Raw genomic sequence first — 15989 nt, forward strand, 5'->3', positions numbered from 1 at the left:
TGGCTCATTAACCAGCACGACCGAGTGCCCAGTGGCCATGGGGCAGGAGGCACCGTAATGCTCCCCACTCTTGTAAAGCCCCCACACCCCATCTGCGGCTCGCCGCGCCCGCGTACTGCTGATGGAGAAGCGGGCTCTGGCCGCCCTCCCAAGCGCACGGGGCCTGCTGCGGCACGCCGCCGCCCGTGACATCACTGCCAAAACCGCCCCGACAATGGGCCCTGTGAGCGTGGCCCCCTCGCACCCAGCAAAGCGCATTCCCCGCTGCTGAGCTCATCCCACGGCCCCTCCGGTGCTGGCCCCGGGAACGGCCGGGACACCGCAGCTCTCGCTTGCCTCTGCCGGGGATGGTGGAAGTGCCCCACGTCAATGCTGAACGCGGCAGTTGAAGTTCAGCAACCTCAATGGCAAAGCTCACGTTTCAGGGCAGGAACGAGTGGAAACTGGGCGGCAGGGGCAGGAACAGCCTCGCAACCCCTTCATGCCTCACTGTGCAAAGGGAGCCCGAGTCTGCTTGGGACGTTCCTGCTCCCATCAGTTTGGGGTGACACAGCAGCCCCCCCATCCTCCAGGACAGCACAGCTGGCAGCACCCCAGAGACCAGTTGCATCAACCCCACGGGCAACAGGCAGCTTGGGAAAGCCCCTGGAAAGGGCCAGACAGTGCGGGATCGGGTCATGGGAAGAGCTGCTGGATTGCACCCACACTGCCGCTCGCCCCCACTGCCCCAGGGTCAAACACCGGCGGGTGGAAGCACCAGGAAGCCGTGGGGACAGGGCAATGCAAGCCACCCGCGTGCTGATTAATCATTCGGGAATGACTTGCAAAGGAGAGTCCCTGCAGTGGGGAGTGAACATGCCGGAAAGTGGATTTCTGTTAACGATGGAGGGAGGGGGGAAGAAAGGAATCCTCATGCCTTTGCCACTGCTCTGCTGAGAAATACTTGGTTTGGCTTTTGAAACCAAGTGACACGACACAAACTACACCTCCCTCCTCTGGGCATGGGACGGGCACAAAAGGGGAATGATCCTGTGCAGGTCTCTGCTCCCCAAGGGTCAGTACGTTTATTGCCACAGCACTGCAAGGCTTCATGTTCCCATCAAAGCTGGCTCATGTGCCCAAGTCAGCTACCCAATTCACAGGAAACAAGTTCCACTTTAAGACATGAAAATTTTAGTCAAATGCAAAATTAACTAGCCTTAGCAAGAAATACTTGTCTCGGAGTCTGATAAACTGGAGGTTATTTCGTGCACGCATGCAAACAAAGAAGCGCCTCCTCACAACACATCATGTGCTTACACAACTAGAAAGCAAAGCCTTGATCAGCAAGGCTGAACTGATAAAAAGAGCTGTAGAGTGAGATTTCTGCAAGTTTAACACAACAAAACTAAGTATTGGCTCTGAAGCATGAGAGTGCTATAACTATCTCTGTGGGATTAACGTAATCCTAAATCTCACCAGGTCACTTCAGGTTGCATCAAGGTTAAAAACCTGGTTAGTTCTTGCAAAGACATCCTAGGGGCTGGCACAGGCATGAGGTGACCAGTCGTTAGCACTGTGCTGCATCTTACATTGCTGAAGCAAGGTTACCAAGCCTCAGTGCAGAGGACCAACGGGAAGGTCCATCCTCAGGCACCAGCGTGCACTGGAGATGGAAAAGGTGCAAAAGATGCAGCTGCAAAAAAAAAGCCTCGGTGAGGCCAAAGAACAAGAAGTAATCCAGAGGTTTCCAGACAGCAGAGCGACCTCTGCATTACCGAAGAGCATGTTTACTCACACTGGGGGTAGGTCAAGACAGTTGTAAGAAACAGCATGCAAAATGCTGCCGAGATAAATGAGCCCATTCAGATAGGGCTGTCTAACATCTTCTGTGCGGCAGACGCCAGGCACAAAAGCTGCAATGGATTGAGTTTCTGAAGCCAAAACCAACACATTGGAAATTATCAGAAGTGATTACTGTTTGGGGAAATCCTTGGCCACAACATACACTAAGATTCAATTTTTCCATCTGAAACCAGAATCACTGTACTGACTGTGATTCACTGTGCACAGGGCTGTTCGAAGGAAATCCCCATTCATGCAGCCCTGCACGGCTCAACCCATCTCCACGCTCAGGGCTGGAGCATACTTTGTGGTCTGGGCTTGGTGACACATCAGAAAATACCCTGCCAGTTACTTCAGTTACACAAAATATTTGTGGTTTGTCTCAGTGTTGATAGCCTCTGATTTTTAGCACCTAACAGCACAGCTCCACACAGGTTTTCTTTGAAGCATTTATGCACAGACACCCTATTACAGATACTCTATAACCCTCTGCAGCTTAGTGACAAAGTTATTCCAGAATTTATCAGCAGGTCAGCTATCTCTGTCCTACCATTTCCCTGAGAAGCAATAAGAAAGGTGATTAATCTCTAACATGCAATTGCACCCCCACTGCAGATAGGAACAGCCGCTTTGAAAATCTCCCTCCAACATCTGAGCCATTTCAACGATTCATTTTGACATTCAGACATAAGTACGCGCTCTTAACATAAACACACAGCTCTGAAAGCAGCCCTACACCCACACACTGCCACCAGAACGTGTCTTGCCACACCACTGCACTGCCATGATGGTGCGAGCTGCCTGAAATCAGCTGTGGTCCTGCCTCCAAGCTCCAGCCACCACCACAGCACTGCCATGCCAGTGTCCATCAGGCAGGCAATGACACATCTGCACAAGCCGGGCTGCTTTCCGCAGCTGAGCACCCAGTGAGGATGCTTGGAGCAGCTACACAGTCACTACAACCACATGCATCCACTGCACATCCCTGCAGCCCTAGCAGGCACTGCTGCTTTTCCATGACCACTATGAAGATGTCTTAATGCCGTTGGCATAAGCTAGCTAGATGTTAGTTCTTCACGAGCTTTCACGCACAGACCCCTATCCTCCCTTCCACTGGAAACCATGACTATCCCTGTCCAAAAAGGAAGGTGGCCACTTTCTTCCTGGAAGGTCAATCCTTAAATTATTTAAAAAAAAAAAATACTCAGTGTTGTGCAGCTGCTTCTTGAAGGAAGAAGCTTTCTCCTCTTTCTGGAGAAAGGAGTGAAGTCATTTGAACATATTTTTGTATACTTGTAGAACCCAGCAGCAAACACACTTCCATCTGCGCATAGCACAAGGCTTGCCCCTGCACAGTCAAGATTTAAGCCCGGCGTGTTTAACATCCCACACAGGACAGCACTGTGTTTATACGGTTTCAGCTACAAGCCGCTGACATAAGGAATAGACGCTTGGCTTGAGGCCCAGGTAATTCATCGGATGGTGGCAGCCACTATCAGACAGACCTCTTTTGAGAGGAGCCTTCGCGAGCAGGAGCGCAGCGGTGAATCCGCAGAGGCACAGTCTGCACGGGTGGTCTCTGAGCACCTTAAAGAGGACCATATGGGATTAATGGTATAGCTTGAGCACATATTAGCCACAGCTGTGTGACGCATGCTTGTGCAGTCCACATACCTGCTCCTCCCACCCAAACTCACTCACCGCACAGTGAAGCTTTGCTTCAGATGTGTGAGTTTTGCATTGCTCCAAGCAGCCCACAGGACCCCGGCTCACACCAGCTGCTCTGGGCGGGCTGGCCGCAGCCCCTGGAGCTGCTCTCCCACACCGTGGTGGGTCCCGTGCCACGCACAGGCTCTGCTCAGGAGCCGTCTGACCACTCTTCCCCCCACAGGCTGCTCCTAGCAAGAGGCAGGAGCAGCTCCACTCATTTGACACCATCAGCTCGATCCAACTTTGTCAGGAGCTGCTCGGCCATAACGGGGGGCTCTGGCTGCTAACGGCGTTCCCGAGCTAGCCAGCGCTCAGAGGGATACCACCTTTCCTCTCTGGAGGCTGGACTTCTAATCTCCCAACTAAAGGCTTCGCACAAGTCCTTCCAAACTTCGCAAGCTCGCAGCTCTCTCCCTAGCCTTCAGGGACAGCACAGCACCACACACATGCTGACTGAGCAGGGTGCAGGCAATTACCCAAATCCTCACCAGCTGCAAGATCTCATTTTTAATCTGCGGTCTCACATTGTTCACATTTGCAAGCCTATTGTATTTCACATTTTTAACACAACACACACAAAAAAAAAAGCACTGGCTCTAGGGGCAATTTTGTTAGAGCTGGAATAGTTGCAGCAACATTGCAAGCTGTGCTGCTCTGCCCCATCTCCCATACCCCTTCCAGTTGCCTGCCAGGTCAGGTACAGTGTTAGGCCACCTCAGCTGTTATCATTTCCTCCATTTCACCATGAAAAATGTTTAGTAACATGCCCTTACCTCCATCCAGACAGAACAAAAGCCACACAGGTGTCTGTCCTACTCCTACATGAGGAGTGGGCTGCTCCTTTCAGCTTCTACATTTGAGCTTGAATACTTTTGTTGTCCAGCTACTGCTTCAGAAGCCTGAGCTACTTTTCTTACAGGTACAGTATGAAATAGTCTGCAGCTTGTTAAAGCCTATGTTTAAGTAATAAAGCTGGTTAATTAAAATATTTAAGCTTCCTCTGCCTTAGGCAGCATTTTCAACCAATAGTTGTAGTACTTCATGCGAAGCAGTTCATTTTTCCTCCTTGCAATTAAAAACCTGTTAAAGGTACATAGTTTTCTTCAGTTATGTATCAGAAGAGGTATTTCTTTAGTTTTAAACACTGAACTCAGAGCTAGGCTACAAAACAGCACGATTTGAAGTAGACTTATTGAAGTAGGGCTTTATGTCACTAACTTCAGGGGCTTCCCTGGTTGAGTCAGGGTTGTTGAGCAGAGCTCTCCACCCAGGACACCCCAGACATCTCTGCTGTTTGCAGGGCCTGAACTAGCAGCTCCTCACTGGAGTCTGCTGCTCCTGGTGCTTTCATGGCAGAGCAAACCACCTCCAAGATAACCCTCGCAGGGTAGCTCCAAACTTTTTCCTCCCAGGAAGCGGTATATTGGGATTACTCGAGTGAGGATCCCGGCGCTGATGTGGTTAATTCTCTGGGACAAGGTCTTTGCAATACCCTTGTCCAGGAGTCCCACATGCTCCTATCTCTGTAACTGCAGATGTCTGCAAGTCATTAGCACACTCAGTAATGCTCACTTAGCAGCCACTAATCATCTGGTGTGACAGCACCAAGGGCAGGGCTGAGCACGGCTTTACCATGGCAGGGAGCTGAATGCAGAACTTCAATTAGTGCTTCTTCACCCCTACATTTTGGGGGAGAATCTGAACCACTGGAAGGCAGTCTCAGGCTCTTCCAACTTTTTTGGGGTGCAAAAACTATAACTGGCTACCTGTGACCCATGCCTGCTTCTGCACAGCTCTGGGACATGTGGCAGCCCAGGGCCAAGGAATCTGCAGGTGGTCCTTGATAGCCTGATTTTGTGGCCCCTGAAGCAGACACCTCACTTAGTCTTTAGTGACTTGACTGAGCTGGCAATCCTCACTCTTGCTCACTACTCAGGTTAGGTCAGGGAAGTACTATTAGTACAGGAGTTGGTTTATCAACACACAGTCAACCTCTGCCAGCCAGGGTCTTCTCTGATAGCAGCTGTACCAGGTGTGCGGTAAGAGCCATCCTCCTCCCTTGGCCACCTGTACTTGATGTGGCTGTTCAGTTGTCCAGCATGCATGCTGCATCCTCTGTTAAGAGCGTCAAACTCACTTCAGGCAGCTCTAGATACTACAGGGCTACATAACCACAAAGCATTAAGAGAGCACTAAGATGGCACCACTACAGAGGGTCCCCGTGGTCCCAGTTTAAAAGCCTCCATGTCCTTGTCCTGCCATCTGACAGCCGCAGTGTCTGGCACTGCTGAGCTCAGACTGTGGCACTGGAATTCACGGCTCTTTCAAGAGTTTTCCTAGCAGTCACCAGCCTAGTTTTTCTATTTCTTCATAGCAGCATTTTTTTCAGAAGCCTAAAAGAGTTACCAAAAGAAATAATCCTCAGAGACAACTAAAGCTGTTTCTATTTGACTTTTAATTAGATCATTGATCTTGTTCAAGCAGTTACATAAGCCATCAGATATTTGCATGCAGCCACACTGCTAATCAACAGCCGGAACAAAGCTGAAACAACACAATTAGCATCCTAGGTCTTTCCCACAGCCGGTATGCTAAATCTGCTCAGCCACCAACTCTTCTCCCACAGGGAAATTCGATAACAAACAGTGTCTGAGCAAGTGACAACTGCCCAGAGCCACCACGACTAGCAGTGACACCAAACAGCAGCTCTGCAGGAGTATCCAGGTGTTGCAGCAAGGTCAAAGCTGCCTGGGTTTTGGATTATTTGGGAGACCAACAAGCAGAATTACTCTGAGAGTTGCAGAGAAAAGGAAACCCTACAGAAATTCCCTGGCTAGCTATGAAGGTGAAGTAACACTTGGTATCTTGCACCATCAAGACGACAGTTAGACACCAACTTTCTTTAGCAAGTCAGTGTTCCCTGTTCTGTAGTGAGGATCAAAAGCAGTCACATTAATCTAAGATTTGTGTCTCACGCCATGACTGATACAAGGTATATTTGTTATACTGCTAGTTCCCAGCCAGACAGATGCACTCCAGAAATGCAGGACCCTGCACATGCCGCCCAGCTCCTGTAGTCAGAGCCCAGAGGGACCTGCTGCTACTACTTGCCTTATAATACAGGGAGGATCAGCGTAAAGGTCACCTCCAAGACGTACTCGTCAGTGTTGTAGCCTTGAGACCTAAACTTGCCAATATTTGCCTATGGCAAGTCCACTAAAACTGCTGCACCTACTGTTGCAAGGTTGTTGTGAGAAAGGGGAATATAAACCCGTTAATTGTATCAATTAAAGGAAGCACAGATAGAGCACGTTAGTATCTAGCCGAGGGGAACAGTATTTCCTCCTCTGTGTTTGAATAACCTTCGGATGCACATATCATGGGTGTTTGCTCGGAGCAGCTCCGCACGCTGGGCCTTCTGCTGCAGAGCTCCAGAGGAGACTTTCAAAGCCTGTTTACATAACTCAGCTCACCAGCGGCCACCTACGCTGGTTTTAGGCCCACCAACCACAACAGTGCCCTTTACTATAGGCTCAGAAATACAGACACATACATTGTCTCCTCACAAGAGCGGCTACAGACTAATCAAAACCAGTAGGCAGCCGCAAGCGCCCGGGGTAGCCTGAAATCGCTGAGGGCTGTGAGGCATGGAGGAGAGCTGGCCGCCAGCATCCCACCCCCAGGTCAGGCTGGAGCAGCCCCCAGGTCCAGACATGCTCGCAGCACCTAGGCAAGGCACAGGAGGTGGCATTTCAGAGCAGCATTTAACACCTCAGAGCTCATCTCGCAGGCAGACAGTTTGAAGTGCCCCCCAGATTTCAGCACAAAAAGCGGGTGGAAATGCCCCAGCCACGGGCTAGCAGGAGGGGTGGCTCCACTGCTTTCAGATGCAGCAAAGCAGCAGCACACGAGGCCTGTGGCCAGTGTTGCAAATGCCTGCACCCCACCCAGGCTGGCAGAAGACGACAAGTGCTTCCCCAACAGCATGGTGAGGGCAGAGGGTTGCTCACAGCCTCCGGCTGGTTGCTCAGCACAGCACCCACGCCACGCAAGCACCGTCTGCCGCAACGCGCTGCCTGTTAGCGTGCGTCTGGGCGACACCAGGACATGCTGCTGCAACAGCCCTTGCCCAATTTTTCCCCCGCAGCAGGCAGGCTCGGTGTCAGCGCGGCAGTGTCTGTGCCCACCTCGCCCTCGGAGGACCCAGCGTTTGGGAACTGTGCTGCCACACAGCCTGGCCAGCTCATGCTGGAGTAATTCAATGCTCTGACACATAAACGCATCATGATTTGCAGCATGCCCTGAAGCAAGGGAGAAGGAGCCGCAGCCCATGATGTCATTGTAGCCCACAGCCATTTTTGTGCTATTACTTGGTAACATTGGCAGGAGAGTTCATGCAACCTGCTGCTGCTGTTAGATGAAAACAGCTTGTCCCTTTGCAAGATCCCAGTTTGGATATCCAAAGCTCTGCCACCTCCAACTTACCAGCCTGATCAGTAAAACTTGCTATATTTCAGTGACCCAGAGAAAACAACTCTGCAATATTAGCTGAATTTATACTTTAAAGTTAGAAATTGCCTTCAGTATTTATTGGTTCCTTCCCATTACATTAACTGTCTACTTCTGCGAGTTGTAAGGAACAGCAGAGGACCATCACCTATCTGACTCAGAGGAAACACCCCATTAGCAACCAGACAGTGCAGCTGTATGTGTGGTCACTCTTCTCAGATGGTTTATTAGAGAGCCATGGCTGCTTTCTGCCAAGGGCGGTATCAGCAGGAGGTCCAAACAACCCCAGCCCATCACAGCAGGGGAGACAGGATTCAGCTGCTCCATCCCCTGCCCACCCCCAGGCAGCTCCAGGGCAGTGTCTGCTGTGTTACTCAGCACATGGGACGACATGCAAAGCAATCCTTGCTTCCCCAAGAACGTGCATGAAGCTTTGTTTGGCTGTTGTTTGAAGTGGCCTAGCTTGTTTTCGCTAACACACACAAAAAAAATCCGGTTTATTCTTGCAGTGGTCATGAGTATTACAGTTGCCATGTCCTAGCACAGTAGGAACTAGACATTGCACACATCTCACTACGGATGTGAGACTTCAACTGCTTACAGCAGAACAGTGTTTATACAAGCAAAAAATTGCAATCCATTAGCTGAATCCCAAAACCCACCACAGCTGATCCAATCCTCACTATAATGTACCAGATATTAAGTAGACACCTCCAAAACATAAGGTTAGTTGCAGGAGGTACAGAAGGCTGAGGAAGGCTCACAGACAGGTAGGAGACCACATCAGAGCCTAGAGAACCATCTGGTTATGATACAACACACACTCACTGCAAGGCTTTTGAGTACAGGATTTGGGATTTATCTCCTAATGATGACCTGGAAGAAAGTGTCTTCCCTATTAGATTACAGGAGATACTTCAGGAGGAACACAAACAGGTAGGAGCACAAGCTACAGAAATTGCCTTATGGGGAAAAAAAAACCTGCACCAAGTTCTTAGAAGCAAGATCTGGGAAAAAACCTTACTTGAGCTTCATAGCATTGATCTAAATCAACAGGCAGAGCTCACTTAGCCCATTGAAGAGAACCTCAGATCTCAGTTGACTCAACTCTGAACCCGAGGTCAAGTTCCCAGGAAGAGCAAGGGTAGCTCTGCTCACCCCACCCAGGCAGTGGTTGCGAGAAGGGTGGGTGAGTATCCACCTGTACCACACACACACACGCACGCTGCTAGAGCAACCAAGAAACAATACAGGAGCAGATAGCACAGGTTTCACAAACATAGTATTTTCATGAAAACCGCTACTCTTATTTCTCCAGACACAAGGTGAAGGCACATGGCTGTCATCCCCCCCATTTAGCATGGATTCAGCCTGCAACAAACTAAGCCTTGTGAGCAGTGCCAGATGGTGAAGGCTGCAGCAAAGACTGCTCAGATCTCTTCACAAGGATGGGCAGTGCCTTCCCTTAGCCTTTTCTACATGTATTTAGTTTTGGATTCTTCCCCCAACAGTTAACTCAGCTACACAGCATTTCCTTCCTCCAGCACAGACACGCTTGGAACATCTGATTCTGTTTTTCTTGCCAAGTCCAAGCAGACTGCAGCAACACGTCCTCACCTACTTCCACCCACCACGCATGCCCATCGCTACCTTGGTGCACCTGCACGGAGATACTTCCTCTCCCTACAGGTTCGTGTTCTGGAACAGGACCCACAGTTCTACCACAGTACACACACAAAAAGCAAGAAAATCTCACAGGAACCTAGAGGCTTCTGTACAGAAAGCCTGATTACAGAAAGTCTGTTTCTGAGGGGCAGAGAGACAACAGAATTCCTCTGCAGCTTGGGGGGTTCAGAGACCGTTGTTTTACTTCCCATCGCTTGGGGCGGACACCGAACAATACTGGCAACGCAGAAGCACGGCCACACACAAGGCTAACCATGTTCTTAGATTACAGTTGTAGGCTAGGAAAAGAGTTATCCTGACCCATTTAGATTTAAACATCCCCATGTAAGTCAATACAGGACATGGCATTAGACTATGGAGCAGTTAAGACTGCAGTCGTCCTTGAATAGCTGGCATAGTGTTCAGTGCCTTAAATGAAAAAGCTGTTTAGCACATTAGTCTAACTGGTCCCAAGTAATTTTACTGAAGTTTGATCACTTTACAAGTTTCCGCTCATATGTAAAAGAATGCAAGAACAGTCTGTGTAAGCTACCTTAAAATTTCCTGTAACTTGGAGCAAATAGCTCATGCAAAGCCACTTTTTCTTTAGACCAGTCATCCAACTATTGAAACAGAAGCTCCTGAGGAGACCAACCACTCTCAGAAACCGAAGCCACCTCCAGCAGTGAGACCCACTGCCAGTCTATCAAAAATAATTTTCGAGGGGAAGGATTAAGTGTCACATTTCCAAGAAGCAGAAGCCTGCTTCCAAGACACACTGGATGTTTTCCAGAACATAGTGTCCAGGGAAGTCACAGGTAAGTGGCAGACAAAGTGCAAGTGTATTTTGACCGCCTCCTTATGATGCATTAACAGCACCTGGAGTGAGACAAAGAAAGACCCTAACTGTATACAGGCTAAAAATACGTTTTACTTTTTTCAGTTTTCAAGCACCTAGCTAGCTCTAGGTGTTACAGGACAAAACTTTTACCAAGTTTTAGAAAAGATGAATTTTCCTCTAAAAATTTAAGATTTTCTTTTTCATCCTTCAGTGAGTGTATCAACAGCCTAGAGAAGAAAGTTGATTTTCAACCATTTTCCTAAAATGAGATTTCAAAAAGAGTTACTCAAAGGACTCACAGGTCAAGATGCTTTCACCTTTAGAGCATGCTGGAGGTCTGCACTACAGAGCACAGCGCATGCATCGAGTACTCAGTCATTAACCAAAAACCCACCCAATGCACAGGCTAGGCTTGGTCAGAACGAGACAGCCCTTCCAGAAGTACTCCTGCAGTTGGGACATCCCAAGACCATCAAGGTCTCCACAGGGCAAGTACCAACAGACCATGATTATAACCTTACACTCTCCTCAACCAAGTCCCTCCTGGCATGGCTCATCCCCCTCCAGGCACTGCACTGGGACTCAGGACCACCACAAAAAGAAACCTTAAGACCAACCACACAACCGTAGCTGAGCTGGCGCTGGGTCCCCATGGAACCCCACACCTGGGAGACAAGCCAGATCAGCTCACTTATCTGGTGAAAGCGCAACCCAGCAAAGAGAAACCACACGTTTTTCAGCTTGATCAATCTGACGGCTGCAGTCCAAGATTGCAGTTTTACCAAACAAAACCACCAGCCGCTCTGCACCCATCCTGCCTCTGCCAGCAACACAGGGCTGCCGGGCAAGCAGCGGCCACTGCCAACGGGCACCGAACAGCACCAGAACACGTGCCTAGGACCTGCCGGCTGCAAGCTTGGCTACAACTTGGCAGGTCACAGCCCAAAGCCACCTGCCAGACTTCAGACACTGAACTCCTCTGTTTCTAAGCTAAATCAGTTGATTCCTACTGTCTGGTATCAGGGTTTCTAGGGGCAAGCTCAGTGTCAAATTAGCTTCAACCCCTCCTTCTCTGCCACTTGCTACAGCTGTTACTAAGGCGCAATGCGGCTCCCATACAAAGTAATCTGCGGAGTTGATCAGCTCCTTCAGCCAAAACCAAAGCCCTTGTGCTCTGCATTCCTGGCATCCTGCTCCGCAGTGCCTTTCACACCACACGCTGCTCAGCACCCAGGAATCTGCAATTATCTCAGTCTAGCAAACAAACAAAAAAAAGCTACACTTAACACTTGTTAACATGCAAGTAGAACAGCAGCTACCTCGTGTTGAGCAGAAGACCCCGTGAAGTCACCTGCCCTCACAGCAGCTTTTTTTCAGAGCACCTATGTGCTTCATGGCCATTTTTACAGTAGACTACATATGCAGCCAAATATGCACCAAAGTGAAGGCACTTCTTACCTAGAAGAAAAGCATCCTGAAACTACCAAAAGACTCTGAGCAGAGACTAAACAAGGAGTAATTGCAGCAGGAGAAGCTGGACTCCTAACTGTGCATTCAGAAAGGTTTGTGGTCAAACACTGCAAATTTAACTGATTTCTATGTGTATAGTCAGACTCATTTGAAACGGACAAAAACTAACTGCCAAAAGCTTGCTACTGAAAAAGTTTGAAAGTGTGGTTGTAGTATAGCAGCAGTAGCCGAGCCATAAGACATGGCTTCCAAAACATTCCTGGAAGTTAAATAATAACTGGAACAGGCACTGCATCCACTTAGCAGAGGTCTGATGGCATTATTAATGCCAGAAATCCAGCAGCCACAGCTGTCAGGTTTTCCCAGCTGATTTGGCTCAGAGCTGGCCCTAAACACCAACCTGGTCATAAAAGTTCTCTACCTAAGAGCCTTTACCGGTACATAGTTCCAGACCCCATAATGCCCTTGGTTTTGTTCAGCCACACAAAAGAAGAGACTAAAAACTAGAAACAAAAAGAAAGCCCCAAGTTCTTCAGAACCTGCAGGGAGAAACACACTTGGGGCAGATAGCAATCCCACTCGACACTGCACCTGCAGGAGAGGTGGCGTGGGCTTCAGACCCTTCAACCAAGTGGAGCACTGCAAGGCTTACTTTGAGCACCTCTTTTGGAAAGCAAATTCAGGATGTTTTTTCAGGAGTTGCTTAGTTTCTCCAGGACTGTACGTCTAGTAGGGCTCCCGTGCTACCACTTGGCTCTGGTGGCACAGCACAGATAAAGCTGTAAACCTCTTCATGCAGAGGCTGGGATATGGCAAAGGCACTAGCAGCCATAGCCGTTTTATTCTCCAAAGCTTCAGCTTTTTTTTTTTGTTTTGTTTTTGGAGGTTTTGGCATTTTTGAGGTTTGGTTGGTTGCGGTTTTTTTAATAGCCAACACAATGCAAGTAAACAGCAAAACAGCCTGACAAGTCTTAAGTGATTACGGCCACCCTGCAGCTCAGTCTAATCCTGTACAGGACTTGTGCTGCTGCAGCAGCGTTTCTAGAAAGGAAGTCGCTGGAAGCCAGGCCTGCCCGGACTAACCTTGATCTCCCAAACCCGCAGCCCACGGGAAGTCCCACAGACAAATAGGAAGGCGGCTGGAAGCTGCAACGTTTTTTCTAGGGCAAACAATACAATAGGAGGGGAACGCTTGCCTGGTATTAGTGTTGTGGCTGGTAAGGAGCTATTCCAGTGGCTGAAGCAGAAAGGTGAGCTCCGATGTTAGCAAAAGCAAGCTCAGCCCACGAGCCAGCAGCTGCAACTCGAACCCCACTGTGTGCAAAGGGAATGCATCTCTGAGTAAATAATTAGCACCAGCTCCATTCCCAGCTGCAAGTACATTAGCTGTTTTGCCCTAGGAGGATAATCAGCCATTCGGGACCCAACAGTCCCCATTTGTCCAAAGCTGCTTTTACATGTTAGAAGAGAGGAACAACAGGGTACCCACCTACTCCACCCAGCCACAGGTTTCCAGAGAGGGCCAGGTCTCTCCCAAACTGGAGAGGGTTGTATTTTCTTGCTATCATACCTTCAGCCTCTGAAGGGAAACAGCTTTCACCTTGGCCAAGAGTTTTAGGCAACTCAGCAGAGCTGCACTCACCCAAATTCATCTGTGCAATTCATTGAGGCCAGAGTCATCAGGACACAGTAATTACAGTTATCTGGCAAAGAGCTAGAAAAGGCATTCACATTCCTTCCCAGAGATCTCAGGCATTAAAATTATTGCTTTACAGACTGTTTACAGCCACACCTGAGCTATTCCCAAAACGGTAACCACATGCATTCCTGAGGGATCATCTGCAATTTGACGTGCATGCCAACAGCTTTAGTTTCCTGAGCAGACCACCAGTTATTTAGCAATTGCACCCCCCCAGTACTGCACGGTCAAACCCAGTGCCAGCCAGGGCAGGCATTAGCTCAAACCACCTATCTCCAGCAGCTAGCAGAGGTCCTCGTACGTTGTTTTATTTTTTTACCACAGCTGAAAGATTAAGGAGAAATTGCAGTCTGTTCAAAAGCTGCAACTGCACTTAGGCAAGCATCCACACTAACCTGAACACTGGCATCATCTACTGGGCTCTAGCGAGTAAGAAAGTTCTCCTCACACTCCTCTAGCACCTATGGTAGTGCATAGCTCCCCACAGCTCACCCCACGAGAGCCAGGCTCCAGCAGCCTGCCCAAGCCCTGGTACCCCAGCTGGACACAGGGTGGGGCAAGCATCATCCCAGCTGCATCTCCTGCCAGGGCTGTCGGTGGGGTCAGCACCTGGGGAAACAAGCTGCACAGGGAGAGAACATACTCTGGCATTGCATCTCTTTAGGAAAAGGCCTGAGATCAAAGCCTCACCTATGAAATACTGACCAAGAGAGAAACTGAGGCAGATAGGATAGCACTGACAGCTGAGCTGTGGGACAGCCCCACAGCACACGCTGCACACACAGCTTTACACCAACACTACGTTGCACTCCCAAAGCTTGCTCTTAAAGAAAAAGCAGCAATTCCTCAGCTTCTGACCCCACAGCCCCAAGGAACCCAGACAGCAGCACCCCACAGCCCACCCAGCGCCCCACACCTGTCCACACTTTGCAAGGCAAACATCCGGTGCAAGAACAAAACCACAATAAAATGAGGAAAAAACCCAAAAACCACCCGCTGGGGATGCACTCACCGATGGAAACCAGCTTGATGCTCTCCCGCTCCAGGAACTCGAGGGCCACCGAGACGTTCTCCAGCTGCATCTGGCGGAAGGTGGGCCGCTGGTGGTACTTGCGGTACATGCGCTTCTGGCTGAGCACCTCCAGGAGGGCGATGAGGCGCAGCCCGTCGCTGAGGTCATGCTGCAGGTTGCCGATGCGCTTGTTGACGCAGCGCAGGTGCTCGTTGCACCAGCGGGTGAAGGTGTTCTGCTGGATCCGCTTCCAGGGCGCGTCCTCCGCCAGGTCCTTCTCGGTGGCCGGCATCTCGCCGTCGGGATCGGCCGCTCTGCGCCCGCCCTGGCCCCGCGCCTGCGTGCTCATGGCGCGGCCCCGCTCCGGCTCCGCCTCTGCCTCCGCCTCCTCCGCGATCCGCTCCGCCCGCGCTCCGCCCGCGCCCGCCTGCGGGGAGGGAGCGCGGAGCTCAGCGGCAGCCCCGCTCCTTCGCCTGGTCCCGCTGCCGACGCCCCCGCTGCCTCGGCTCGGCCCGCCCGCTCCGCGCTGCTCCTCCGCTCCCCGGCTCTACGCGAGCCCCGCTCCACCGCCCGGCCTTTATCCGCCGGGAGCGGCACGCCCTCGGCTGCATCAGCCTCCCGCGCCCCGCCGTGCCGGCCCCGCGGGGCGGGGGGGGAGCTGCGCGGGTGCTGGGCCGGGCCGGGAGCGCGCCCGGCTTTCCCTCCCCCCGCGGGGACGGTGCCCCCGGGGGGCCGCAGCCGGACCGACCCTCACCTGGCCGCGGCTGCACACAGGGGAGCGCGGCACACCTGGCACCGGGGCACGGCTGGGCGTGCAGCGCCCTGGCACCAGTGCGCAGGCAGGAGCGCGGGCTGCGTCGCACCACTGCGTGGGCCAGAGCGCAGCCCCCGTGGCGCTGCTGCACGGGCAGGAGTGCGGCTCACCTGGCACTAGTGCGTGGCCAGAGGTGCCAGTCCCCTTGCACCACAAACACAACTGAAACCCACAGTACAACCAGGAGCGGCAACCCCCATTGCAGTTGTGCGCACCCAGGGCAGCGCAGCACCCCTCACGTCGCAAAGGCAACGCCACCAGCCAGGATGGGCGACCCAGCGCTGGGGCCTGCACAGCGTGGACCTGTGTGGCAGAGGCCAGCAGAGCCCGAGCTCTCTGGGCTGGGAGGGATTTGTTCCTGCATGTCTGTAAAACACTGCAGCCATCAGGAGTGCTGTGCAAAGTACAGCCTGGGTCAGCAGAGGCTGAGTGCGCTCGCACAAGA

General features: G+C 51.2%; 1 protein-coding gene across 7 annotated transcripts in view; it reads right to left on the reverse strand.

Annotated features, from left to right (window-relative positions):
• FLNB (filamin B) overlaps positions 1–15989 on the reverse strand; it is a 91505-nt gene that overhangs the window by 58521 nt on the left and 16995 nt on the right. For 6 of the 7 annotated variants that reach the window (XM_054837859.1, XM_054837858.1, XM_054837865.1 and 3 more), the window contains exon 4: positions 14731–15157. In XM_054837859.1, the coding sequence (XP_054693834.1) occupies positions 14731–15079 (349 nt within the window). In that variant the 5' untranslated portion in view covers positions 15080–15157. Of the gene's footprint in view, positions 1–14730; positions 15263–15989 lie in introns of those variants that run through there. The other variant, XM_054837860.1, reaches the window with a different exon arrangement.

This window comes from Grus americana, chromosome 11 (genome assembly GCF_028858705.1).
Source record: "Grus americana isolate bGruAme1 chromosome 11, bGruAme1.mat, whole genome shotgun sequence".
Classification (NCBI taxonomy): Eukaryota; Metazoa; Chordata; class Aves; order Gruiformes; family Gruidae; genus Grus; species Grus americana.